We start from the raw sequence: 25,956 nt of genomic DNA on the forward strand, positions 1-25,956 counted from the left end.
AAAATATTCATGAAAAATAGAAATTCCACTGAAATCCAATAAAAACTGCTGTGTCTCATTCTGCCAGTATAACAAGACATTTGGCCGTTGATTTGGAGTGGATGGCTCAAATGACCTGGGAGCTATTGAAAAAATCGGGTGGTGTATTCGCTAAAAATGGTGATTTTTTGAAAAAAATATTCATGAAAAATAGAAATTCCTCTAAAATCCAATAAAAACTGCTGGTGTCTCATTCTACCAGTATAACAAGACATTTGGCCGTTGATTTGGAGTGGATGGCTCAAATGACCTGGGAGCTATTGAAAAAATCGGGCAGTGTATTCGCTAAAAATGCTCATTTTTCATTAAAATATTCATGAAAAATAGAAATTCCACTAAAATCCAATAAAAACTGCTGTGTCTCATTCTACCAGTATAACAAGACATTTGGCCGTTGATTTGGAGTGGATGGCTCAAATGACCTGGGAGCTATTGAAAAAATCGGGCGGTGTATTCGCTAAAAATGGTGATTTTTTGAAAAAAATATTCATGAAAAATAGAAATTCCTCTAAAATCCAATAAAAACTGCTGTGTCTCATTCTACCAGTATAACAAGACATTTGGCCGTTGATTTGGAGTGGATGGCTCAAATGACCTGGGAGCTATTGAAAAAATCGGGCGGTGTATTCGCTAAAAATGATGATTTTTTGAAAAAAATATTCATGAAAAATAGAAATTCCACTAAAATCCAATAAAAACTGCTGTGTCTCATTCTGCCAGTATAACAAGACATTTTGCCGTTGATTTTGAGTGGATGGCTCAAATGACCTGGGAGCTATTGAAAAAATCGGGCGGTGTATTCGCTAAAAACGCTCATTTTTCATTAAAATATTCATGAAAAATAGAAATTCCACTGAAATCCAATAAAAACTGCTGTGTCTCATTCTGCCAGTATAACAAGACATTTGGCCGTTGATTTGGAGTGGATGGCTCAAATGACCTGGGAGCTATTGAAAAAATCGGGTGGTGTATTCGCTAAAAATGGTGATTTTTTGAAAAAAATATTCATGAAAAATAGAAATTCCTCTAAAATCCAATAAAAACTGCTGGTGTCTCATTCTACCAGTATAACAAGACATTTGGCCGTTGATTTGGAGTGGATGGCTCAAATGACCTGGGAGCTATTGAAAAAATCGGGCAGTGTATTCGCTAAAAATGCTCATTTTTCATTAAAATATTCATGAAAAATAGAAATTCCACTAAAATCCAATAAAAACTGCTGTGTCTCATTCTACCAGTATAACAAGACATTTGGCCGTTGATTTGGAGTGGATGGCTCAAATGACCTGGGAGCTATTGAAAAAATCGGGCGGTGTATTCGCTAAAAATGGTGATTTTTCATTCAAATATTCATGAAAAATAGAAATTCCACTAAAATCCAATAAAAACTGCTGTGTCTTATTCTAGCAGTATAACAAGACATTTGGCCATTGATTTCGATTCAATCGGTCAAATGACCTGAAAGCTATTAAAAAATTGGCCGATGTTTTCATGAAAAATGGTGACTATTCTTTAACTGTTCACAAGAGACTGTTTTTCTGGCATTACTTTGGTTATTGAATTAAAACAAGAGTTTTAGTGTGTTAGTAAGTGCTGAAAAATCTTTCCGTCTATATATAATGTTCACTTGATGTTAAACAAGTGACACAAGCACACAAAGTCACTGTTTTATCACTAGAGTAGTAACCACACAACACTTATACACCGAATTCAGGTCATCTGACTCACATTGATGCAATATCTTTATAGGTGCTTTATTTGACAACATGTCCCATGATCACTATCTAGGACAAAGACTTATTCAGGAGGGGCTCATCTATCATGAATGCATGGGGTTGTGTGTGTGTGTGTGTGTGGATAGTGGATAGCTCAGTCTTCACTTTGACTAATGTAGTAACAGCTGCATACCAATAGAGGTCACTTTTCTGTCTCTTCTATAGCACCTTCAGTCTTCACTGAGTGGTTAAAAATGTGTGTGACCTTCTTAAAGGTAGTGACATCTTAACCTCATTATTGTTTGAGCAGCAAAGTTGAGACAAAATCTGTTTAATTTACAGGAGCAACCTCGAGGTAAAATAATTATAATAATAATAAGAAGAAGAAGAAGAAGAAAAAGAATAAAACATTTTAAAAAATGGGCGTACAGATATATTTACACAGTCGTTCTCATACCATCATAAAGCTGCTGTACTGTAGTTCAGATCAGGATAAAGTCACTTTTTGGTTGTAGAAGGAGTTGGAGTAGCAGGGGGAAAAAACAGAATTAATCCTTCTCCGGAGAGCAAATACCGCAAAGAAGTTCTGTTTGAAGAGGAGAGGATTAATCTAATTGCTCCATATCGATTTACATCTGTCGGGAGGAAACAATCGTGATCATTAACTGAGACCCAAATTCATAAAAACAGACGCAACTCATCATCAAGGTCACTTGAGGTGGTCTCCTGACAATCGCATGCTGCCATCGGTGTGAGTATGCATGTGAATGAGGGGAAAACTGTGAAGTAACGCAGTTAATTTACCTTAGTAGTAAGAAAAAAATGCTTATATTATTATATATACTTTATCGTACTATATAGATTTCAAAATTGATTCTGTCAACCTTGTGTTGCAGTCTAATGAACATTGTTCCACTGTTGTGCTTTACATCATAAACCCACACTTATAACACAAAACTTAAAATACAATTAGGACAATATAGTTATGTAAAAAAAACTTTATTTTTAACCCTAAAAGTAGCCCAAGAATAATATTGAGTTTGTTTTAGTGTGTGGACTGGTTGAATATGCACTACAGCAGGGATGCCTAAACAAAGGCAAGTCAGATATAACCCTCTCATGACTCATTTTCTAAATCTGTTTTAAATCATTTTATCTCTTGTGTTTATGACTCAAGAAATATGTGAAAATACATTTCGTCTGTATTGTTTTCTTCATTTTCAAGTTCCTGCATTTGTTTCTCACTTGCCTCTGTGAGCTTGAATCTGTGATTCAAAGTTGATTGATGGATGTCCTGCACAAAGTGTCACTCTGCCTGCCGTGCTCAGAATATAAAAAAGAATCCATAATTACAGATCCTCCATATCTAAAGAGCACTTTTACCTAAAACTTTTACCTCAAACAGCATAAACAGTAATTCATATTTTGTCTCCTTTCTTTGATTTGGTGGGCCAAATCAAACCTTATGGAGGGTTAACTTTGGCCCGCAAGCCCCACTTTGGGCAGCCCTGCACTAGAGGACATCAGTGTATGACTTGACACTGTCTAAATAATTTTTCTACGCCATATTATGTGTTACTTGACCATCCATTAAAATCTTTACTTTTATTTACCCAAAAATCCTTGTTTGAACGACGCATACCTCTATGGCTTCATACACCTGCTTCAACAACAAGTACAATTTTAAGCTTCTTAGATTTATTGGGAATCATGGCATCGGTTAAAAGGTCCACATGATGATGTTTTAATCAATTATGTAACCTCTTATTTTTTTTCTTCATGGCATGTTACAGTAACAATAACAACATATTTGTAACAAAATAATCCAAACTCAAATGTCCTCATACAAGATTTCTGAGCTTTAATTACATATACATGTTTGTATATTGGCTTGAGTCATTTGTTCAAGCCAAAGCAATAGTCCACATTAACTCTATTTTTAGAAGCTATTTTCAATCAGACGGTTTTTTTCCCCAGTGCTTCAAATCATTAGTGTCACATCACCCAACAACCTCAGAGGAGCTGCGACCCAGCAGCCCTGCTCTGATCTGATGGAGTGGAACAACATTTAATCAGAGTCTAAGTCCCTGTTGTGTTTTGTTTTATTTTGTTGTTTGCAGATCTTAAGCCCCCCTCCACTGTTCTTTCCACTGACTTTACACACCTGATCCCCGTGACCTGATTGCAGCAGCAAGGGTCGTGATCTGTAGCTGAACTTTACCTCACTGTGTCAGGCCAAACAAGATCAACTGGCCAGTAATCAGCCCCCAAATGTAGACCTGTGAATTTTTTGCATGAGCTTGTCCTGTTTATACATGACACAGCAGTTACTTGTTGTCTATTTTTAACCCCACGTTGACATTACATAAAAACCAGGATGTATAAATAGTAATATTGAGTAACAGTATCTTAATGTAATCGGTGCTAGCATTCACAGCATGGCTACCACGTGCCAGGGGTCAGATCTGTGCCACCATTTCAAAATGACTCACTCTTTCGGACGCACACCAACAGATCAACATACACACACTCAGACACAGTGATAGTCTCTCATGAGGGCTTGAGGTAGTTATAGAGGGCACTGAGTCCTCCTTGCAGCACCTCCTTGATAGGCTTGAGCAGGGGGTTGTGAACAATATGAAGTCCTTTATCCAGCGGGTGGCAGGCCAACCTCCCGAGCCTGTTCAGTAGGTACATTTCCATCGGAACGTTTTGCAGTTCATTGAAGTCAACATTGAGGAGTTCTAAAGACTCAAGAAAGCACAGCGTCTTAGGCAGCGTGTGGATACTGTTTCCCTCCACGATGAGGATCTTCAAGTTCACCAGGTCCTGGATCTGGTCCGCAATGGTCTCCAGACGGTTGCAAGCCAGGTGGAGAAAGACCAGGCCCTTCATGCTGTAAACGCAGGTGGGGATGTGAACAATGCGGTTGTAGCTGAGGTTGAGTTTGGTCAAATTGTGCATGGTTGCCAAGCTGCCAGGGAGGCCTGTGATCTGGTTGTTGGCCAGGCTGAGCACTTCCAGGCAGGCGCAGGAGCCCAGCTCCTCCGGGACTTCGCTCAGGCGGTTACGACAGGCGAACAGCACGCGCAGCTTTTTCAGGAGGCCGATTTCCGGCGGGAGGCTGGACAGGTTGTTACCCCACAGGTTGAGGATCACCAGATTGTCCAGAGTGCCAAGGGCAGGGGGAAGAGAGCACAGGCAGTTCATGGACAAGTTTAGCTTCTGCAGTTCTCGGAGCTCCCACAGCTCAGTGGGGGTACCATCGAGCCCCCGCATGGCCAGGCTGAGGGTGCTGTAGCCAAAGTGCACTGTGGTGTGTCTGCGGATCCTCTCGGCAGCCGAGGACACGCTGGGCTGGTCGTCTCTCGTGGCACTCTTCTGCCTTTGACTCACACTCACCTCATCCAACTGCTTGTTGGACAAACTGCGAGATTGCTTCCCACCCATCCTGTTGGTTCTATCGCCTATAACAAGACGTCAGCATGCCATTAGCTGAATCACCAACATTGAGAGGATTGTTAGGGATAATGGCTGCTGATTGATCTCGAGGGTTCTTGAACATGATCAGTTCTACAGGTTGTCGTAGAACTTCTGATGTTTGGCAGCAGTCACACTGAATCCTTGGCTGGAGTTTTTGCTCACCGAGTTGAGTTGCAGGCTGCTGTAACTGAGCACTATGGGGACTCGTGGTCTGCGTCTCCCAGACCAACTGCCTGTCTTACTGGATTTCATACCCCAGCTGGCCCTGTCACTTTGTGAGGCCACAGATAGCACCCTGCTGCTGCTCCACCCACTACAGGAGGGCAGGACTGGGGATAGGATGCTGTGTGAGCTCAATCAGTTGAGGTCACTGGCATGAGCTCATAGCCAAACACACAGAAATACACTGCTGCTCCCAAACGCTGTCACCCTTGCGACACAGCTGCTATCTCTTGAAACTGTAATACATTTAAAACAATTCAGATATTTCGCATACCATCCCTGGCTGACAATAATCTCTTCTCACTTTTTTCTCTCGCGTCGGCCCCTTGCGCCTTTGTGCATGATCTCTTGTCTCAACTTTAAATATGGCACCAAGCTGGCAGCCGTGAAAGCACTGAATCATCTCTCAAAAAAGTAACAGTTCTTAGAGGTATTAGTGGAACCTTATGCACAGACGTGTTGGTATAATCTCAAGTGCAAAAGGACATGGAACATTCCAGCATACTCCGAGAAAACTCTGCTGCTATTCAAACTCTCATTCATGTGCGCCCGAGGGGAGAATCTCTCTTTATGTAAAAGCATATACTGTGGTGCATTTACATTTTTGAATGTGTCTTTCCCCCCAGCAACTTACACACTGAGGTAAAACGCTCTTAATGCCTTTTCTCTACGGACTTCTTTAAGTGTCTTCATAGCATTTACTGGAAGCTTTTTGTTCCGCTTTCTTTTCAAAAATTTAAATTCAGAAAAGATTCAAACATTATAATTTTCCAGAATTTCCCCAGAGTCGTGTGAATAGTTGTGTGTCTGCTAATCAGTTCAGGGTTGTAAGGGTGGTGAAGATATCCCATGATGCATCTGTTGAGTCGCAGGGTAGAGAGTACAGGTCCTCGCAGAGTTAAACAGAGATTCCATCTGAGGTACCCTACTTTTACTTTACATGAGTATTTCCATGTAATGATACTTTAAGCTTCTACTTAACTTCATGTCAGAGCAAGATATTGTACATTTCACTCTTGTGCATTTATCCTCCAACAGATGGGAGATCCCCAGGACAGACAGACAGACAGACATGGGATAGATGCCGAATGTACAGAATGTACAGTACAGCATGTACACTGAACCGCTGCATGCCAACCATACTTCAAATTTTTATATCTGAATATTGGTCTATTATGGTGTAGTTATATATATTATAGCGTTTCTATACAAAAAGTATTAATGTGCACCACTTTCTGACTATTATAACTTATGAACACATCTGAACACATATTTAACACTAGAGTGGCACTCAGTAGAGTGCATACCTCTGCCAAGGCCCAACAGTCCCCTTTTGTACTCACTCATAGATACCAGCTACCTTAATACGTCTGATTTACGTCAAGATCCGCACTTTATTCCCTGAGAAAGTAATTCATCAAAGTTTCATAGAAATATTTTCAGTAGTTTTTGTGCAATCCTGCTGACAAACCAACAAACCAACCAACAAACAGACCTCCTTGGCGAATGTATTGGGTTGTCAGTCATTATCTGCGTCTATACAAGCATACAGTTATGGATGCGTCACATAAGGAGTTCAAGTTGTTGAGAACTACATCAGTAAACACTTAAAAAGACCTCATGTCTGCTTACAACTACATAACTGTGTGTTATAAACCATTTATTAAATGTTTATATGCTGCTTATAAATGCTTAAGTGTTACCTTGCTTTGACCATTAGACAACAATTATAAATTATAAACAACAAAAGAATTTTATGAATATTTTCCTTCATATTTATTTTATGGCACCAATCAAGGGGTGTCGCTGAAGTGATTAACTTGACTTTTGCAGCAGGAGAGGGCCACACTCACAAGCCGTGAACGAGTTATATAAACATTATAGGGGTGTAAATGGGACCTTGGACTTGATCCATTTTCCTCGACAGCCTTACAGAGTCTGACCAGGACTTAGAGTGGCCTTAGTCATCATTCTTCTCCCAGTCCAGTAATCAAAGTACTGCAGTGGGAGAAGTAATGACAGTTAGCAGTGATAGCCAACTCTGGGGACTTGTGGCTGTGCTCAGAGCACGGCTATATCAGCACTTATGAATGACAGGTTGAATCATGTGTTTGCTGAATTGGACACCGGAGATGAGGCTGTTGGGGTGCAGTGCCCATTCAGGCAGCTGCTTGTGCAGCACGACTCATCTGGACATTTTTTACTGCAACAGCTTCATATCACAGTAGCTTCCTGTAGAAATGAGTTTCTGGCTGACTGGATCAAGACAAAGTCTTTACACAGCCCTCAGAGTTTAGGAGGTCTGTACTGCTGATCTTGTGCATATGTGGAGCACGGCTGATTTCACAAACAGCAGGACTGCTACATCGTGCCATCCTCTATTTACATGAAAAATGACACCGCCAGAGCAACCCCCCTCGTGTGCAAACACATCCCAGAATGCATGCTGTCAAATATGCAGAAAACCGCTGACATCATATGCAAATCCCTCATTATGGGTTAACTGTAGCATTGAAATACCTGGAACAAGCTGAGATGGATGGACAGATGGAGGGAGAGGGTGGGGCAGGAGATAGATAGGCAGGTGGATGAATGGACATGGTGAATAATGCTCATTTCTATGACGGAGAGATGTCATCATGACATACCTCTCCATAACACACTGCCGCCTCACACTTCGTCATAATCTAGTGAGGCATGAATCTTCATTAAATGCTCCTTTTTTATCCCGTGCATGCTTTTTTTTTTTCCACCTCCAAATGACTCTTCCTTTCTACCAGAGGAACAGATGTGTGGAAACAGCTTGAGATTTAAATTACAAGAAAATGGATTTTACTATTCCTCTTGCATTCGCACAACACCTTAATACGGAGTCCCATTAGCACCAAATGAGGATGAGTTATTCACTCTGAGAACAGTTACACCCTCCAGTCCTCAGGGTGACAAAAATGATCTCATTTGAGAAAGCTCATCTGGTTATGTGGCACAATAATGACTCTGGATGAGCTACCTTTAGAGACTCAAGTTCAAGATATATACCATTATTACTTGTTCATTACTGTGGAGGCTTCTGGCGATGACAGATGATATATGGCCCTGCTGCCACAGAATCTGCCGTAGGTGTCTCTGTCCTGCTGAAATGTAAGGAGTACCTGCCAAGACCCGAGGCTCTTTAGAGTCTATATTGCAGACACATTACTCCCTGAAGCCAGCACTCTTATTGAAGAATATGTTCCCTCTTTAGACAGAACACAAGACAAGATCAGGTCTGAGAGACAAGAAATATGCATTTTGCAAGCCTATTGAGTATTCCAGACAAAATTAGCTGCGTGAAATGAAAGAGAGCATGTGAATAGGGGTGGATGGTGAGCCACCTGAGCTGATAATCGTCTATTATTCAGCAGGTGCAAATGTGAATATTCACACCACTGGACACTTTCCACTTTCCATTTGTGCACGCTGACGCATCCGCCCAGCTAATGGAGTCTGTGGAAATGGCCACAGCATTCTTGTCAAAAATTGAGGATATGTCACACATTTGAATTACCATCTGGAAATTGGCTGCAACACTGCTCTGCCCAAACCTCCAGGTGACACAAAGGAGCTACTCAGCAATGCAAATTAGCGAGGAGGAAATTTGAGGGAGTGTCCAATGAGTGTGCTCGAAGGCTGAACGCGAGGCAAAGAACATTTCATTTCAATGTTTCAAATGTTCATTTATTTACCTGATTGGACACGCCAAGGTTGCCGCTGGCTGGCTGTGCAAGTTGTCACCATGGAAATGACCGTCCATCAAGGCAGCTTTAACATATTCAAGCCTACTTTGAAGACAAATTGGTGCTAAAAGAGCACAAACACAAATTCATCGCCTTTCTACATCTCCTTCGAATATTTTTCACTTCCTTATCAACTCTAACTGAAGCACCTCCGCTGAGTATCTTGTAATCTCCTAATCTCCCTCCCCAGGCCACACGCCAGGTATCTGTAGTTAGATCTGCGGTGAAGCAGCCAGATTCATCTTGAGATAAACTGGGACAACATGATGAATAGATAATAAAGGCACCCAGGGGAGAGCACTATCCGGGTTAACTCCACCGCATAAAGATACCATTTGTAATGATGGCTGGAATCAACGGGGAAGAGCAGTGAGCAAAGCTAACTGGGCTCCAAAGTGACCAAATCAGTCCTGACTTTGCTGATGCAGCAGATGGGGAGTACAGACCAATTGTGGCTGTGACAACAACAAGCCGGGTGATGAAGTACCACCGAGCAGCCTATCTGGGTCTCACCTGCTCACTGCCGAATGGGCTACTGAGTGCTAAACAAAAACAGTTGTACAGTGAGCGTAGTTGCAGACTGATCATGATGAGATAAAGTATCAGTGCTTTGAGGTGGCAGTGAGGTTGATTGATTTATTTGGACCTCGTCACTGCCGACAAAATCAGCAGAGACTCAGGAGGGACAATAATGAACTTCTCCTCCAAAGCTGCATTAGATACAGAGTGACGCCAGCTAACACATGAGGCATCTATTGTGTGTGGGCGCTCGGTGCCAGACACCTGGTCCTACGAGGCCCCTCAGACCCCTATGGGAATGAAGTATCAAGTAAAATTTCAGACCATCACAGGAAATATACTGTAATGTAACGGGAGTTGAGTTGGGGACATGTAACCCGAAAAACAATATAAAACAATAAATGCAATCAGAGACATCGTAAAAACAAATCAAATCTGCAGGAGAAAAATAATTCAGGATGACTCATACTCCTCTTACTAGCTTTTTTGGAGCCTTCAACCACATCTAATGGATGGGCTTTAAATATGTCATGAAATTGGCTGAGTTGTGTCTTCAGTTTAAGGAATAAAAGAGTAAAAAGAGTATTCTACTTTTAAACAGTGCTTACGTTTTCCTGTACATCCCAGTGGCTAACGTCAGCCAATGTCAGATTTAGGCCCAACTTGCCCCTGACAATTAGCTCTACACCTCCATTTTGCAGATCCACATCTAAGAGTAGTTAGTCCTGATTCTTGATGGAATAACGGTGTAGGCCGCTGTGCATTCTGACGTATTATGGTCATTTTCTTTATAGCAATCTATGATGTCTAATAATGTCTTGGTAGCTAAATGGCTAGCTTGCTAACATTATGTTGTGATTGCTGATTTGTGTATAACAGTCCCGCATTTTGCCAATTTTCAATGCGAAGCCTATAAAAGCTATAAGGCACCACCAGTGACAAGGTAATGAAGAAGTGGTTTGTTTTGGGTTTTTTTTTTGATAAATTGATTGACAGTGTGAGTTGTTAGCATCCATGCTTTCCTGTCTCCATTAGATAAATGGTGAATAATAATTGTGATAATACCGGGATTGCCACAGATATCACCACAGCTGAAGAGGTCTTATTGGTAAAAACCTGTCGCGTCTGTTTACATAAATACCAGCCATGACTACTGATGACATATGAGGGCCTTGAAGGGTTGTCTCATTTTACAGGGGGACATGTTCAACCCCTACCTCTTGAAGCTCTATTCTGAGGGTCTAGGGGGCACTTGAAAATGAGAATTAGGGGTAAAAATTGTAAATGGGATTGAGCCTTAGCCTTGGATCAAAACCATTCAAAGAGACAACACAGGGACTGTTCATAATACTCAAACATGTTACCACACTACTCATATAAACTCAGAAAAAAACAGTTTATATCAATGTAAACAGGCTACTACATATAGCAGCAGCTAAAAGAGGAAAACATGAGCAGCCTGACGACAAGACATTGCCTACAGATCTGGCATAGCTGGGAACAATTTCCCAAAGTCAAGAATACGCAGCCTGGTCCTAAACCATTAAACCTCTTCCCACATCTCAGATCTTTTCACGAAAATTAAATGAAATTTAGTCTCATTGTCAGACTTCACCTGAAGCACTACATAAGTGGCAACGGCAGAGCAATAGTAAGGGTTAGCAAATTAGCAAATGAGCAGTGCAGCAGCAGGACAGCAGAGTCAAAGAGAGGAAAGAGTGGGTGACTGGCAGTTTCAATAGAGGGCCTTTTGCAAAGGCTGCGTTGAATACATGTTGAAGTGTGTGGAGATTATTATGTGTGTGAGTTGTCTGCTTGATCTAAGCATTGGTGATGTGTCAGGTGAGCTGGAGAAACCCATATTAGAAAGTTTTTATTTCGACCAAAAGTGACAGTTTCATCACAAGTTCTGCTCGTGTCACCAGACCTTGAAACAATAGAATGTGACAAGCTCTGTCCTGGAAATTAGGATGCTTGCCAGGCGATCACTGCCAGCAAGCCATAAATGTTTCATGTGGTGCTGATATGGTAATCATTGGATCCCTACAATGACACCTTGTGAGAGTTGGATAACGATGGCTGTCTTTCAGGCCTGTGTGACTCTGGCCACGGTCCAACAGCTGAGGCACAGCCTGAAGTGTTGATCTGCCAGTTTAAAAGTCTGCGTTGTGTCCTATAGGTAGATAAAAGTCTCAAAGATGAGCCAAGTAAAGGTGCGACGGGTGTCCTTTGGGCATCATGCACACATACAGACTGAAAGGTGCCGCACAAATGCATTCCTCTGAGTTAAATATGCATTCCGTTTCATGAGGTTTGTGGGTCCAGGTGCCCGTTGGTGGCACAGACCCAGCTGGAGGATGTGGCTGACTCGCTCCACTGGCGCTCAGGCTGGCATACTAACAGAGCCAGGGGTGCTTTCACAGTGAGTTGAAAGAGGCTGGCGCCGGTGCCACACACCCAGGGTTCAGAAGCTCCAGCTGCATGTCCACCAGCTCGCATGGCTAAAGAAATTAGGGACTGGAGTGTGAATTTTTTTAACCTGCATCATGGTTCGTGACGAGAATATGGATCTCATGACATTAACAATCACGCACAACACCGCCGCCTTAATCACATCGCCCCCCTCGTTGTACGCGAGATTCTGTGAGATTAATTGTTAGGGTTGAGGTGGAAAAAAAAAGACATTTTCCAATCACAAGGGATGAAGCAATAAAAGGCCAACATGTCTAAAAGAGCTTAATGTATTATTTCTCTGAGGCTTGTGTAAGCCTTTTATTAAAGTGAAACAATCTTGTCAGACACCTGTTGTTCCTGCATGGGGGTATTTATTGTTGGCCTATGTCAGCACACTGTAATCCCTGGCTGGAACATGGCTGTATTACCAGTGTGACCTATTCTTGGTCATCATAATTTCCTGTGTGTGTGTGTGTGTGTGTGTGTGTGTGTGTGTGTGTGTGTGTGTGTGTGTGTGTGTGTGTGTGTGTGTGTGTGTGTGTGTGCGAGAGAGAGAGAGAGAGAGAGAGAGAGGGGCAGAGACAGTGACAGCGTTCATGCCCGTGAGTGTGTATTTGTGTGTGTCCAGTGATTGCAGGCACCCTTCAGCCATTTCAGTTGAGCTTTTTTTTTTTTTTGACACCCAATGTCATGCAGAACAAATCGCCTATTGCTGACACCAGTGATTTCTTGTCTCCAGTGCTGAGAAGTGTGTGTGGAGGCAAAACAGTCGGGTCTTACTGACGGCGAGTTGGACAGTTCTGTGATTAAGTAGTAATGGTCCAGGACGTGACAGGGAAACAGGGGATTTCATTGGTCACAGGGCAAGAAAAACTGCACACCCTTGGGTCTGTGGGCTATTTTTGAGAGAATGGGTAATTATTTCAAGAGTTTGGCTCCAAGACTCTATAAACTGGAATTTAAAGGAATAGTTCACCCCAAATTAAATATACATATTTGTTTCTCTCACCTGTAGTGCTATTTATCCAGTTGATTGTTTTGGTGTGAGTTGCAGAGTTCTGGAGATGTTTCCCGTAAAGATGTCAGCCTCACTTGAATATAATGGAACTGGATGGCACTCAAAGCACCACCGATATAAATTTAAAAAAACTCAACAGCAATGTCTCTTTTCAGAAATCATGACCCCTTTATTCAAGACAATCCACAGCAAACAGTTTTAAACCGACCTGAGAAGCCTGTATAAGATTATGTATACAGTAACAGAAGACAATAGTACCAAGCTTGCCATATACCCCAACAAATGAGCATAAAATGTGTTTTTGACCACTAAGGGTATTTGTCTTTCACACGTGAGCGCACACAATTAAAGCACACTCACATCCATAAAGTAAAAGTTTGTTAAAAGTGAATTATCATTTATGCAGTGCTATATTATACTGTAAGGCTTTAATTTCCCATTTACCCTTTTAAACCATATTTTGGCCACACACATGATATTGAAAGCACACTCACTCATAGATCACTTCTCATTGTGTGACAGAATGATAGCTAGCTGAATCGCTGACTGCAAAAGAGAGGGAACTCGCCACTAGCTTTGCAGAGCCATGTCCCTGAACTGCTCAAAAATGAAAAGAATTCAGATATATTTCTTATATTCATCGTTTTTTTTTTTTTAAGATCACTTTGAAATATATTTAATTATACAAGAAATAATTTTATTGGACCTATTTTTGACTCAATCTAGTGACATTTTTCAGCATCTATGGGGAGCAATGCCCCTCCTGCCCCCCCCCCCCCCCCCCCCCAAACTATTTTCTTTTTAAGGACACCCGCCAGCCACATCACTGCACAGAAGGTAACGTGCATCTACTCACGGGCAAGAGGCTTAAGGGATGTAAACATTAATGGTGTCCTCGGCTGAGCTGTAATGTCAGATAGTTTAGTTAGCTTAGTTAGCTATCCTCTTGTCCATAAGTGGGTGCACAATTCCTTTGCGTGGCGATATGGAAAGAAAATAGTTCCTACTTGCTCAAAACAGAGTAAGCGGGTCATGATTTCTGGAAAGAGGTGTTGGTGTTGAGTGCCATCTAGTTCCATTATATCCCAGAGAAGGCCGGTATCTTCAAAACTCTACAACTCACACCAAAAAAAAATCTAGATTGAGAAATAGCACTACAGCTGAGAGGAAAACTGTGTATTTTTGATTTGGGGGACAGCTGTTCCTTTAAGATCTCTAAAATTCAGCTGAAAATTCAGTTTCACAGGCTTCATCATTAGAGTTTCTGGAGTACTAAGTAGTGAGTGACACATACTAAACATTAGGGTTGAAAAGCAAAGAGGACTCTCATCATCTCACCACCTTCGCAGCGCCTGCCTTGAATTCCAGCGTCTGCCTACGAGCTTAACCCACTAATTGTGGCCTGAGCTCCTATGGTATTGTTGCATGCCTGTGGGTTGGTTTAAGGCCACAGTTATATTAAGACCTGGCTGTTTTAACATCCATAATGGAATACTGTATCAGCTCAGATAATAAGGGATGTGTGCAGTCTGATTTATATGTGAGGTTGTTGTTGGTACAGGCGGTATTTCTATGTTTAGGGGTTTGTAATGCACAGCTTATGAAACATAGATGGAAATAACATGTAATTAGACGATGATGTTTCTATGGGAATACATACGATGCATGCAATACATATTTGAATTCTTACAGATGGGCCTGTGGTGCTGTAAGTGGCTCCTGAGTGAGATAAAAATGGTGTTATGGGGACATCTACTGGACATCTATGAGAAGGTGGAGAAGATTTTTTTTTTTCTGCTGTACACCACCCTGTTCATTTTAGACCTCTCAATCATGGTGTCCACTACACTGGAAGCCACTTTTAGCATTTTTCTCGCACACTTTTTTTTCTGTGACTCAATATACATCTGTTCATTCCAGTGGATGTTATGCCAAAGGGTATATTCTGCCTATCTCCTATCCCCCTTATTTTGAAAAACATGATATAATTAACACTTGAACAGTTTTATTTAACAGCAATATTAAATAGTCTTCAGATGTTATGTCAATATAGGCCCAACAGGATGTGCTTTTTGGTGCCAACAAAGATGTCCAAGAAAAATATTATCGTAATCTGGATAAAAGTATTTCAAACATCTCTTATTTAGTTGAAAACATTTGTTTTTACCTGTCTGTTTTTTTGAGAATAAAAGGATTTAACAGTTTTTTTTTCTGATTTGGCAGACATGTACAAAACTCCTTCAAAATAACATCTATTGAAAAAAAAGTTAATGGCTAAACTTTCTGTGTAAAAACAATAACTGAAAAAAATACATTACTGTACGATTTAATGATTCAGGTGTGAAAGGGTAAAATCATCCGATATAACTCCAGTAATATTGGATAGTAGATCTGCATACCGTAACTCTGCTATGAGATCATAGTGTCCTTATTGTGCCTTTGACACTCTCACTATTACTTTATTCTGTTAATTCTTTTTTTTTTTTTTTTTTACGATTGGCACTGGTGTGTGTGATACTAAATGAAAGTTTTAAGTGATTGTACTGCACAGTGTTGAAACCAGGATTTTAGAAATATTGAGGTTATAAGTCTTGATTTGCCCCATTACAGCCCTGCTAGCCTATAAAAAAAAGTTTATAGGAAATGTTTCAATTTTTCTTTTTATATGCTTTTAACTCATGCATCTTGGTTTAAGGCTTTCATCACACTGTCACAATTTAATTCTATTAGAGAATCTTTGAAATCTCTTTATTATGTTTTCGTTTTTTGTCGTAAAAACAGGCCCATTCAAAGATATTTAGTCTAAACAACGTCACAATTAGCAATCAAAAACTGCTAAAAGTAAAAGAGTAGGAATAAAAATACTCCGCTGTGAGTAAAAGTGTGTAAGCATTATCAGCAAAACTCACTTTAAGTAAGTGAAAGTACTTATTCTGCAGTAAAAGTGTCCCTGTCAATGTTTTTTGATTAACATTACCGCTGAATCAATGTTTATGTTGCATTTTACTGCTGTTTAAGGTTAAGTTTTGACTGTTGGGCAGTTTAATCTACAGCAAAGCCTCATAATCCATAAGATCATTGTATGTTTGTAGTGTGGCTGTCCTGTAATAATGACATATCTCTAAAAAAGTCAACTTTTCATGAGCTCAGAAAAGCAGCCTTGTTTACAGATGTCATTTAAAACCAATCCTTATCTTTATAAACAGGAGCATGTTATCAGGTAATCAGAAAATTCACAATAAAAATTGGAACATTTTGGTGCATAGATGTTTTTTACTGGACAGGAAGGCTATGATTGTAATCTCAAAATGGAAACACTATCTATACTAACCAAAGTGCAAGTACCTCCAATTTTTATTTAATTACAGGACTTGAGCAAATTTGGCCTACTCAGCTACATTCCACCACTAATTACACATCCCCCCATGTGTCATTTGTTTACACTTTATTGATCCCAGGGGGAATTCACAAGCTATTAACAAGTGTTATTGACATTGTAATGTATTTGTTAATTATCTTTATCTGATTCTGCAAAGTAACCAAATGTAGTGAATCAAAAAAGTACTTGTCTCTTAATTATAGTGGAGTATACGTATAAGGTGTCAGAAAATATAAATATTCAAGTGAAGTGGCCTATCTCAAAACTGTGTTTAAGTACAGTACTTAAGTAAAATATTTTCCACCACCATTCAGTGTTGTAAAAAGAAGGAAATGTCATACTTGAATAAAAGTAAAGATATTGTGCTAATATATTAGTTTGGTGAAAATAAAAGTCATCAGTACGAATAAAACTTGAGTAAAAGTCTTAAAGTATCTGGCAATAAATGTAATTAAGCACCAAAAACTAGTAAAAGTAAATTATAAATGGTTTTACATACTGTATACTATGGGTCAACTGTTTGTCACCTTGCCAATTATCTGATTTTTCAGATTATTAGGATCATATTTGCCTCCAAAAACTCGGCCAGTGGAGTGGAAGTGTAAAGTGGCAGAAAATGGAAATACTCAAGTAAAGTGCAAGTAAGCCTATTTAAAATTGCACCTAAGTACAGTACTTGAGTTAATGTACTTAGTTACATCCCATCACTGCCAATAATTAGGATGTAGTATAATGAATCGGCACGCACTTAGTTATCTGCAACCACTAATAAGATGATATAATGATAAACACTATTCAAGCTCAGTTAGGATATTGGAGTATGGGTGCATGTAGCGCTAACTAACTTTGAGTAGTGTGTACTTTTTAAAGGTATATTTTGATGGTAATACTGGTAATGTTTCAGTTCTTCTTTTTAAATGGCAATAAGTCGTGCATCTTGGTTTAAGTGCTGTTCCTTGGCCCTCACACACCGTCAGGATAAAGTTCTGTTACAGAATATTTGAAATCATTGTATTATGTTTTCATTTTTTGTTGTAAAAACTGGCCAATTCAAAGCTATTTAGTCTAAACAACATCAAAATTAGCAATTAAAAACTACGTAAACTGCACTTTATTTTTGTCATTATTAAATTTTTAATTTTTCTTGTGACAACATTTTTGCAGTGTGGCATTGCTGAGTAATTCTTCTTCCACTGCCACCACTTAAAAACTTTGGCTTTCATACTTAGTAGGTTTAAACTCATCATTTATCATTCTTACTCTTCTCCAATGTTTTTATGCCCACTTTTATTGTATTGTCCATGTTAAATAATGAGTTATCCTATATTAGGCCTCCTTACTGCCACTATAAGAATTGTATAATTAAATGTATTTTCTTTACTGTATTGTGTATTTTCCAGGTAATTACTAAAATTATTACATTGTGTCCGTGTAAAAATGAAAAAAAAAAATGACGTCTTCATTGGAGCATCCAGGCCAGCATCCCTGCTCCCTGACCCTGCACACATGAAAGACATTGCACCCGACCACCCAGCCCTTCGTAATGCGCGTGGCAGCCAATCAAATTCCAGAGAGCGCGCCCTGTCGCTCGACGAACAGCCGCCTCGTCCAATCGGGGTTTTACAACGGGCACCGACTCCCGCCTGCACTCCGCGCGCAGCCAATTAGGACGGGGCAGTAATTACTAATTCATTACATCGCAAAGGGGAGTGACGCAGTTATTGTAGATCTATAGATACTCCATGCTTTCTTTATATGACCTGAAATAAACATTTTATTTCCAACCCGCGGACGTAAAACCCCCACAAACGGACCAGAGAGGAAGGGTTCCTGCTGTCGTCTGGAGGCTGTATGTCGAATCTCTGCACCCGTTGAATTTGGATGCCATTCCGGTTGGAGGTTGCGGTTCACCCCGAGGACTAGATGCGATAACCAGAACGAGATATGCCGCAGCCGAAATCACGTAAAATCGCCATCCTCGGGTACAGATCCGTAGGTGAGTCCAGACGAGATAAAGAGGTCGGGGTGTCAGGCTAACTCACGGGCCTCGGATATGATGCTGAGGATGGGTTTCAGCGGCCTTTCGGGTCCGCTTGAAATCCACTATCCGAGCGGTTTACGCCTCCTATAGTGGACTTAAACCACATAGGATCTGACATCTCATAGCGCCACCAGGTGAGCCGTGGCCTTGTGCCTCTCAGCACACGAGGCCTCTCATTATGTGGCCCAATAGAGATATTTTTGCGCTAACTATCCAGTCTGATCGATGCGTTTCGGATCGCTGACCCTCACCCTGGTGCCCATGCTCCGCGCGAAGGCCCGACGGACCACCCGCATTTGACGCATTAACTGTGCGGTTTGTTCCGTCGTACGTGAAGCCCGAGAAGCGCAGTTTGTATGCGGTGAAAGTATGTTGAGGATGGCAAGATGGCACACACAGATAGCTCGGCTGGAGGCCCAGCGGCATACCAGCACTGAGCGCATCCAATGTTCACGTACTTGTATTGCGCTCATGGCTGACTACTCCATAATGAGATGATAGTAAACGTTGTGTTGCTGTTCCGTGGCCCTAAGGTGGTCATTTTAAGTTGGTAGATAATAGTGAATGTGTTTTTTTTTCTATACAGTATTTTTCACAGAGAGGCCACTAATTCAATTTTTAGCATCTTTGTACTGAATATTCTGAGCCACAGTACAGGGTTGAAGAAACAAAGGAATTAAAACTACAATATCTTGTAAACTTTGACAATTTATTTCTTACATCTAAAGGGTCCCTGTTAGGGGTCGACCGATGTGACTTTCTCAGGGCCGATACCGCTTATTAGAAATCAAGGAGACTGACAACTGATATTTGGGACCGATGTCAATTTGCTGTGAAACTGAAAATCGTTGCACCAAAATTTCAAACAACCGATACTAATAATTCTGAAAAATGTGAATATCAGCCTCGGTCTGCCCCTGGTCCCTGTTTACAGTTTACTTTCTATTTTGCAGGAAAGTCCTCCTTGACAATTCAGTTTGTGGAAGGCCAGTTTGTGGACTCCTATGACCCAACAATAGAAAACAGTAAGTAGAGGATTTTGTGGTCTCTCACACTTCCATACACAAACAGGGTTCCCCCACAGGAAACTGTTAAGTGGAAGTGCATCTCTAAATAGATAACAGCCTCAAATAGCTTTATTCACTGTATCTAATAGCAGCTTTTTCCTCCCCTCGTGTTGTATTTTCTAATTTGTATGACCCTACCACCTCTGGTAGGGTCTCCAGGCAAGGTGGCCCACCTCTGCTGTGGGAAACCCTGAGTGTGCATTACATCTCTTTGTTGTGCGCATATGTGAGGTGTAGGCTGTATTATCCTTTACCTGCCCTGCTCAGTGTTTCCCTTGTGTGTGTGATTTTGTTATGTCACTCATGTCTGGTTGTCAGGCACAAAGTCAACTCTCATCAGTTTTAGTTACAGAACGCAAAATCACACATTTGTCGCAGGCTTTTACAACCTGAACAATATATGGCACTCTCCATTCTTAGAGCCTCAGTTCTGATGAGGAAAAACTCCACAAAAGGACATAAGATTGGTCAGTTTGGTTGAAATCAATATTATAATTGTAATTCCTGTCAACTTACTTGGTTTTTCCAAGCTTTCTGCTCCATCTTACAGCCTTCCTCAGTGGGTGGAGTCACTCAGTTGCAATGGAGATGCTTTAGTTGTTATCACGTTAACTGATAGTGGAATTGCGATAACATTGAAAATTAATGCAAAATATTCAATAGGGCTGCAACTAATGATTATCTTTATCGTTAATTAATCTGCTGATTACTTGTTTGTTATTTTATAGAATTTTTTAAAATAACACGGATTATCCGTAACATTTTCCATGCTGTATATTTTATCTACGGTACTGAATTCTACCATATTAGTCTTATTAAAAACAAATGTTTTAAGTATAAATCAAGTTTCATGTCTGTCAGGACATAATGTTTTATGAAATTATAATAAATCTCTCCGTTTATATTTCTTTAAGCGTCGTTGTAACTGATAAAGAAATAACAATTCGGTACAGTATACAGTGATATGGTACTGTGGAGACGTGATATTTTCTGAGAGGGTTATCCTACTGAATCTTTTACTCTTGCAACCCTAAGGGTGACATCATTGTATTTTTGTTTTGTCTGGTCAATAGTACAAAACCCTATTAATATTTCATTTAAATTGGTATAAAACAGAGAAAAGCAGCAAATCCTCATATGTGAGAAGCTGGAACCAGAGAATTGTTGGCAATTTTGCAGATTTTAGGTTCACTGACTAACCAGTACCCCTCGTAGTTCAAATAAAGATATGTTTCACATTTTACTCATTCAAATCGATGTTCATTACATTGAACTTGATGATGAAAGGAGGGAAGGTGAAATAATCCTCCTCTAAATACCTCATGATTTTCTTTTACATAACCATTCTTTCATTCGTTCTTATCATATGAACATCTAAATTGTGCATCCTGATAACTCTTTAACATGATTTCCCTGAGAGAAAAACAAATTGTTACCCAGCGGGGCGTAATGTTCCCTCCAAAACCAATGTGTCCAAACACCACACCAGCTGATTACACCAGTTTCCACACTTCCAACCAGAAAGACAAAAAAAAAAAACTTTCTTCTGACGAACTTTTGGGAAATCAGCTGGTGCGGTGTTTGGTCAGAATTAGCCCTCGTGAACCTGCTAGTATAAGGTTCGACGTTATAGTCTTAGAGAAGGAATCTTGCTCGAAGCTGGAGAACATACAGTAATTCATCAACCTCCTAAACACACACACATATATTCCCAGACACTCCAGAGATTTGAGTCTAAACTTTCCCTGCAGGCTGTTTCTCTTTTTCCCGACATGTTCGCTCACATACTGTCCTGCGTTTCTCGGTTGTGTGGTCTGTATCTATATATAATCTGCGGATGGTTAGCATAAAGTGTAGTGTCAGCGTTATCATCGAGATGCTGCGGGCAGAGCGATCCCTCAGTCCTGCTGTAGATGATATGACCCATCTCCAGGCACTTATTGACATTTCTGTCCTGAATGAACTCAGTGGTACCAAAATGGATCCATAACTGGGTTGTGTCTTGTAGCATGTCTCGAGACCCACACAGTATATAAATAAAGATACAGTCGACTGCGTAGTACTGTACAGGAGAGATGTACTATGGTGTTGTGTTGTCTGTCTTTTTCAGTGTTATTTTGAAAGGAAATGTATTGCTCTTCATTCATTAAAGGATAAGCTCACCCAAAAATGAAAATTCAGTCGTTAAATATTCCCCCTCATGCCGATGGGAAGTCAGATGAAGTTTCATAGTCTACAAAACATTTCAGGAGCTTCACAGCAAAACATCATTACAGCACTCTCCTAAACAACTGATAAAGATGGGGACGTTAAAACGTTAAAAAAAACAGCAACCGGAAAAAAACACAACATAAAATGGCTCCATACAGCTCATCCACCATAATCCATTTATCTGGAAGCCGAGAGAGATCCCAAATGTATTTGAAAAGACTTTATTACACCCTTTTTTGTGTGTGTTTTAAAACAAATCCCCATCTAATTCATTTTTTAAGAGAATACTGCAACATGGGTTTGCTTTAAAGCTCCAGAAATGTTTTGTGCACTACGAAACTTCCCCTGACTTTCAGTTGGCATGGTGTTGACTAGATAACGACTGAATTTTAAAATTTTTGGGTGAACTTTTCCTTTAAACTGTTTAACTTGTCATTTCTATTAATTCATTTTCTAATTTGTCTCTTAATTGCAGCATTTACTAAGATGATCACAATAAATGGACAAGAGTACCACCTTCAGCTGGTAGACACAGCAGGACAGGTATGACTCAGTGCATTAGCCGCGTTATTAATTTTTATGTAATTACGTGCTGTTATGATGATGTTCCTTCATAGTTTGGTGTTAATCTGCGTCAGTAATTACTGCTGTTGATTGTTTCTCGTCCAAACCTACAGCTTTGCATACTAATTTCTTTACTATTTCTGTCGCTTCAGGATGAGTACTCCATCTTCCCACAGACGTACTCCATAGATATCAACGGTTACATTCTGGTCTACTCAGTCACATCTAATAAAAGGTATAGTTCCACCTTTTTTAAAAGCAAACAGATATCTGTTGAGTTCTGTATAATGAGTTGAGCTGTGTGCAGTTCATGGGTGCTGAAGAACGAACTTTGCCCTCATTTCTTGCAGCTTTGAAGTTGTACAAGTTATCCATGAAAAACTATTGGACATGGTGGGAAAAGTTCAGTAAGTACTTCTTCTACTTTTGCTGTCCGAGGCATTCCAAGACATTATGTAATACATCATGTAAGACATCGTGCATAAGTGACAATGTGCTGTTGACTTTTCCCTCTAATGCAGAGTACCAATTATGCTCGTCGGAAACAAGAACGACCTACATATGGAGCGGTACGTCCCAACACGGCTAAATCTTACACATTGTCACATGCATTTGCATATACATGAGGCATATAGTAGCATTTGCCTGTTTTATTCCTAGTTTCTGTGTCATTTCTTATCATTTTGTGGGCTCCTGGTGGCAAAAATGCATTTCTTAACACACCCAATATGTGACACACAAACAGAAATATAGAGCAGATGTTTATATCTGGTTCACAGATGACCCAAAAGACAGGGAAGCCATATGTATCAAGCATGCTTACTTATACTTGCAAATCCGCCTCACTCGATGGAAGTTCATAAGAGCAGATATCTTATGAATTTAACTCTGTGGGTTAGTAAATAGTCAAGACTGTGGCCTTACTTTGAAATATTTATGTTTTATTCTAACCTGTTTGTGTGTGTGTGTGTGTGTTTTACTTTAGAGTAATCAGTTGTGAAGAAGGAAAAGCATTAGCTGAATCCTGGAACGCTGCCTTCATGGAGTCCTCAGCTAAAGAGAACCAGGTAAAGAGCAGAGGCTGCAGAGATCATATTCAGCTGCAGGTGCTTTATGTTTGATTTGGTTGTTATCAAGCTCTTCCCTATCATTAATCATGATAGGGAAGAGCCTGTGAACAGTTGTGTAAAGTCTTCTGTGGCTCTGAAAATCAACCCTGTTGATGTCATCAGTGGCAGAGTACGCCTTTCCCGCACTAGGTGTGTTGTATTGTTGTTTCCCCCCTTGGTGGTGACATGTGTCACTCGTTTCAAAAGAAACTCAGGGTTCTTTAATATGAAGATAAACTTGTCCTGCAAATAAAATAGAACTGAATTATGACATTTTATAACAGTTTGAGCTGCAATGATTAGTTGATAAATCGGTTAGTCCATCAAAACACAATTAATTGCAAACTATTTTGATAATCTATTAATTGTGTCATTTTTTAAAGCAGACATGTCATGTGGTATTTGGATATTGGACTATTGGTTAAACAAAAGAAGCAGTTTCAAGACTTAACCTTGGGCTCTGGGAAATAATGATTTTTCACAATTTTTTTTGACATTTTATAGACTAAATGAACGAAGCTAAACCTTAGCCAACATGAGCAAAAAGATAAACAATACGGGCAACGGGAATCAGTTCTCGAAACCCTCTTTCCATTCTCTGGTGGATGTATTTCCCAACACAGCCAAGTTTCATATTCAGGAAGTCAGTTTATCTGCTTCAAATCGAGTTAGCAAACAACAACGCCACCTCTGTTGTGCCTAAAGCCAGTGAGGCTCCACTGGCTGTAAGTGTGTGCTGCTGGAAAATTCAAAGTGGTGTGACTGAGACATGTGACAGCGTCCTGTGTGTTTATGTGTGTGTGTTTGTCTCTTTCTCTCTCCCTCTCAGACGGCCGTGGAGGTTTTCCGGAGGATGATCCTGGAGGCAGAGAAGATGGACGGCGGCGTGCAGCCAGGAAAAACGTCCTGCTCCATGATGTAGAGCCACCCAATCAACACACAGGACACTGCACTGGGATATCCCGTTACTTGAAGGCTAGCTGCCAGTTCTCCTCCACCTCAGCTGACTCCACCCCTCCAGGGTCCTAAATATCCAATACTGTCTATTTATGGCTCTGATTCCACTGTTATTTATCAGTATTTCCTATTCCCTTTTGTCATCCTCCTTTTTTCTTTGTGTGTTTGATTAAAAAAAGGATGAGTGGTGGTTCCCGTGTCTTATATTTCCCACAATCCACCTCTCCTCCATCTCTGTGCTCGGCACTGATGCAAAACACAGAACATCATTCGGGTGTATCAGAAAAAATGTTTTCCTGCGCTCGGTTGTGACGACAGCCGTAACGAAGGCCAGAGATAGTAGTGGCTTAATGCATCTTAGCTTCTCATTATGCAGCTCCCATTTAGGCTATGAGCCCTACTCTGTTTAAATAACAAGAGATAAGAGAAATGTCATGTCTGCCGTGCACACGCTCTGAAAACGGATAAGTAAACATGGACGTTTCTTCTGATACATCATCGGCTGTTTGGTCTCTCCAACGTACAGCTCTTTTTCTACTTCATCTCCACGCAGTACCCACTTCTCTGTTCCTCAGTTTGTTTTCATAGCGGTTACTGTCAGCCAAAAAAATCTGCATCCATTTTCTAATGTTGAAAATGTTGTACAAATGTTTTTGATTGTAATCATTAAAGCAAAAAGTGGTTATGTAAAGCGGCCGGCTTTGAGTGTGGATTATTACTTGATGACTAATGACTGAGACGTTTGTCACCTGAGGCAGGGCAACTTAATGTATGTACTACAGTAGATATATAATGTTAAAGGGGTTAAATAAATTGAGGAGGGTGCAGGATCCAAGTGCACGGGTGATTATGATACATCTTGTATTTTTGAAACTTTGTCTCAACACTGTGGCAAAATATCAAAATGTTGCTTTTCCATGTTGTATTTTGGATAAGCAGACATATGACCTGAGAGAGCGCAACATAATAATAGACAATTTAAGATATATGTCGCTCTCCACCTTTTACAAATAAAATGGTCCTGAAAACTGACTTATTATAATGACCTTTTTACTGTTGTTACAGTATCCTACATGAACACACAACTTTCTTCCTAACTTAAAACACTTATGGTTATTTCATTTTCTCTCTGTTGTTCTCACTGGTAAAAACAAAAAACCTGTCACATACTTCAGTCAGTGCACTAATTAGAATCTGAGTGTGGTGACAGCTGATTACGTAACACTTAATATTGAGGTCCTTGTGATGAGCATTAGTTAATAGGTAATAAAACCCTTATAAGTCCTCATACTTCATTAACATTAATATTATTATGTATAAATGAGACTGTATACGTGTCAATAATAGCATCATACACACTGATAGATAATCAGACATGGTAACACTTTACAATAAGGTACAC

The 25,956-nt window shown here is 40.2% G+C and overlaps 2 protein-coding genes across 2 annotated transcripts; one reads left to right on the forward strand and one right to left on the reverse strand.

Annotated features, from left to right (window-relative positions):
* Positions 1-4,304: 4,304 nt before the first annotated feature.
* Positions 4,305-5,204, reverse strand: LOC141017423 (uncharacterized). The gene has a single exon (XM_073492141.1). It carries the CDS (start codon positions 5,202-5,204, stop codon positions 4,305-4,307), a length of 900 nt encoding a protein of 299 aa, XP_073348242.1.
* Positions 5,205-18,345: 13,141 nt separating this feature from the next.
* Positions 18,346-25,248, forward strand: rheb (Ras homolog, mTORC1 binding). The gene is made up of 8 exons (XM_073491239.1): positions 18,346-18,601; positions 19,600-19,671; positions 22,400-22,467; positions 22,641-22,723; positions 22,839-22,895; positions 23,010-23,057; positions 23,474-23,555; positions 24,427-25,248. Exons 1-8 carry the CDS (start codon positions 18,550-18,552, stop codon positions 24,517-24,519), a joined length of 555 nt encoding a protein of 184 aa, XP_073347340.1. The 5' UTR covers positions 18,346-18,549; the 3' UTR covers positions 24,520-25,248.
* The last annotated feature ends 708 nt before the right edge of the window (positions 25,249-25,956 follow it).

Source organism: Pagrus major, chromosome 21 (assembly GCF_040436345.1).
Source record: "Pagrus major chromosome 21, Pma_NU_1.0".
Classification (NCBI taxonomy): Eukaryota; Metazoa; Chordata; class Actinopteri; order Spariformes; family Sparidae; genus Pagrus; species Pagrus major.

Bases quoted from the DNA above. Each gene is read 5' to 3' on its own strand.
- LOC141017423 (XM_073492141.1), bottom strand. From the start codon at position 5,204: ATGGGTGGGAAGCAATCTCGCAGTTTGTCCAACAAGCAGTTGGATGAG.
- rheb (XM_073491239.1), top strand. From the start codon at position 18,550: ATGCCGCAGCCGAAATCACGTAAAATCGCCATCCTCGGGTACAGATCC. The intron at 22,896-23,009 runs GTAAGTACTTCT...CCTCTAATGCAG, and splicing joins GACATGGTGGGAAAAGTTCA to AGTACCAATTATGCTCGTCG. The intron at 23,058-23,473 runs GTACGTCCCAAC...GTTTTACTTTAG, and splicing joins AACGACCTACATATGGAGCG to AGTAATCAGTTGTGAAGAAG.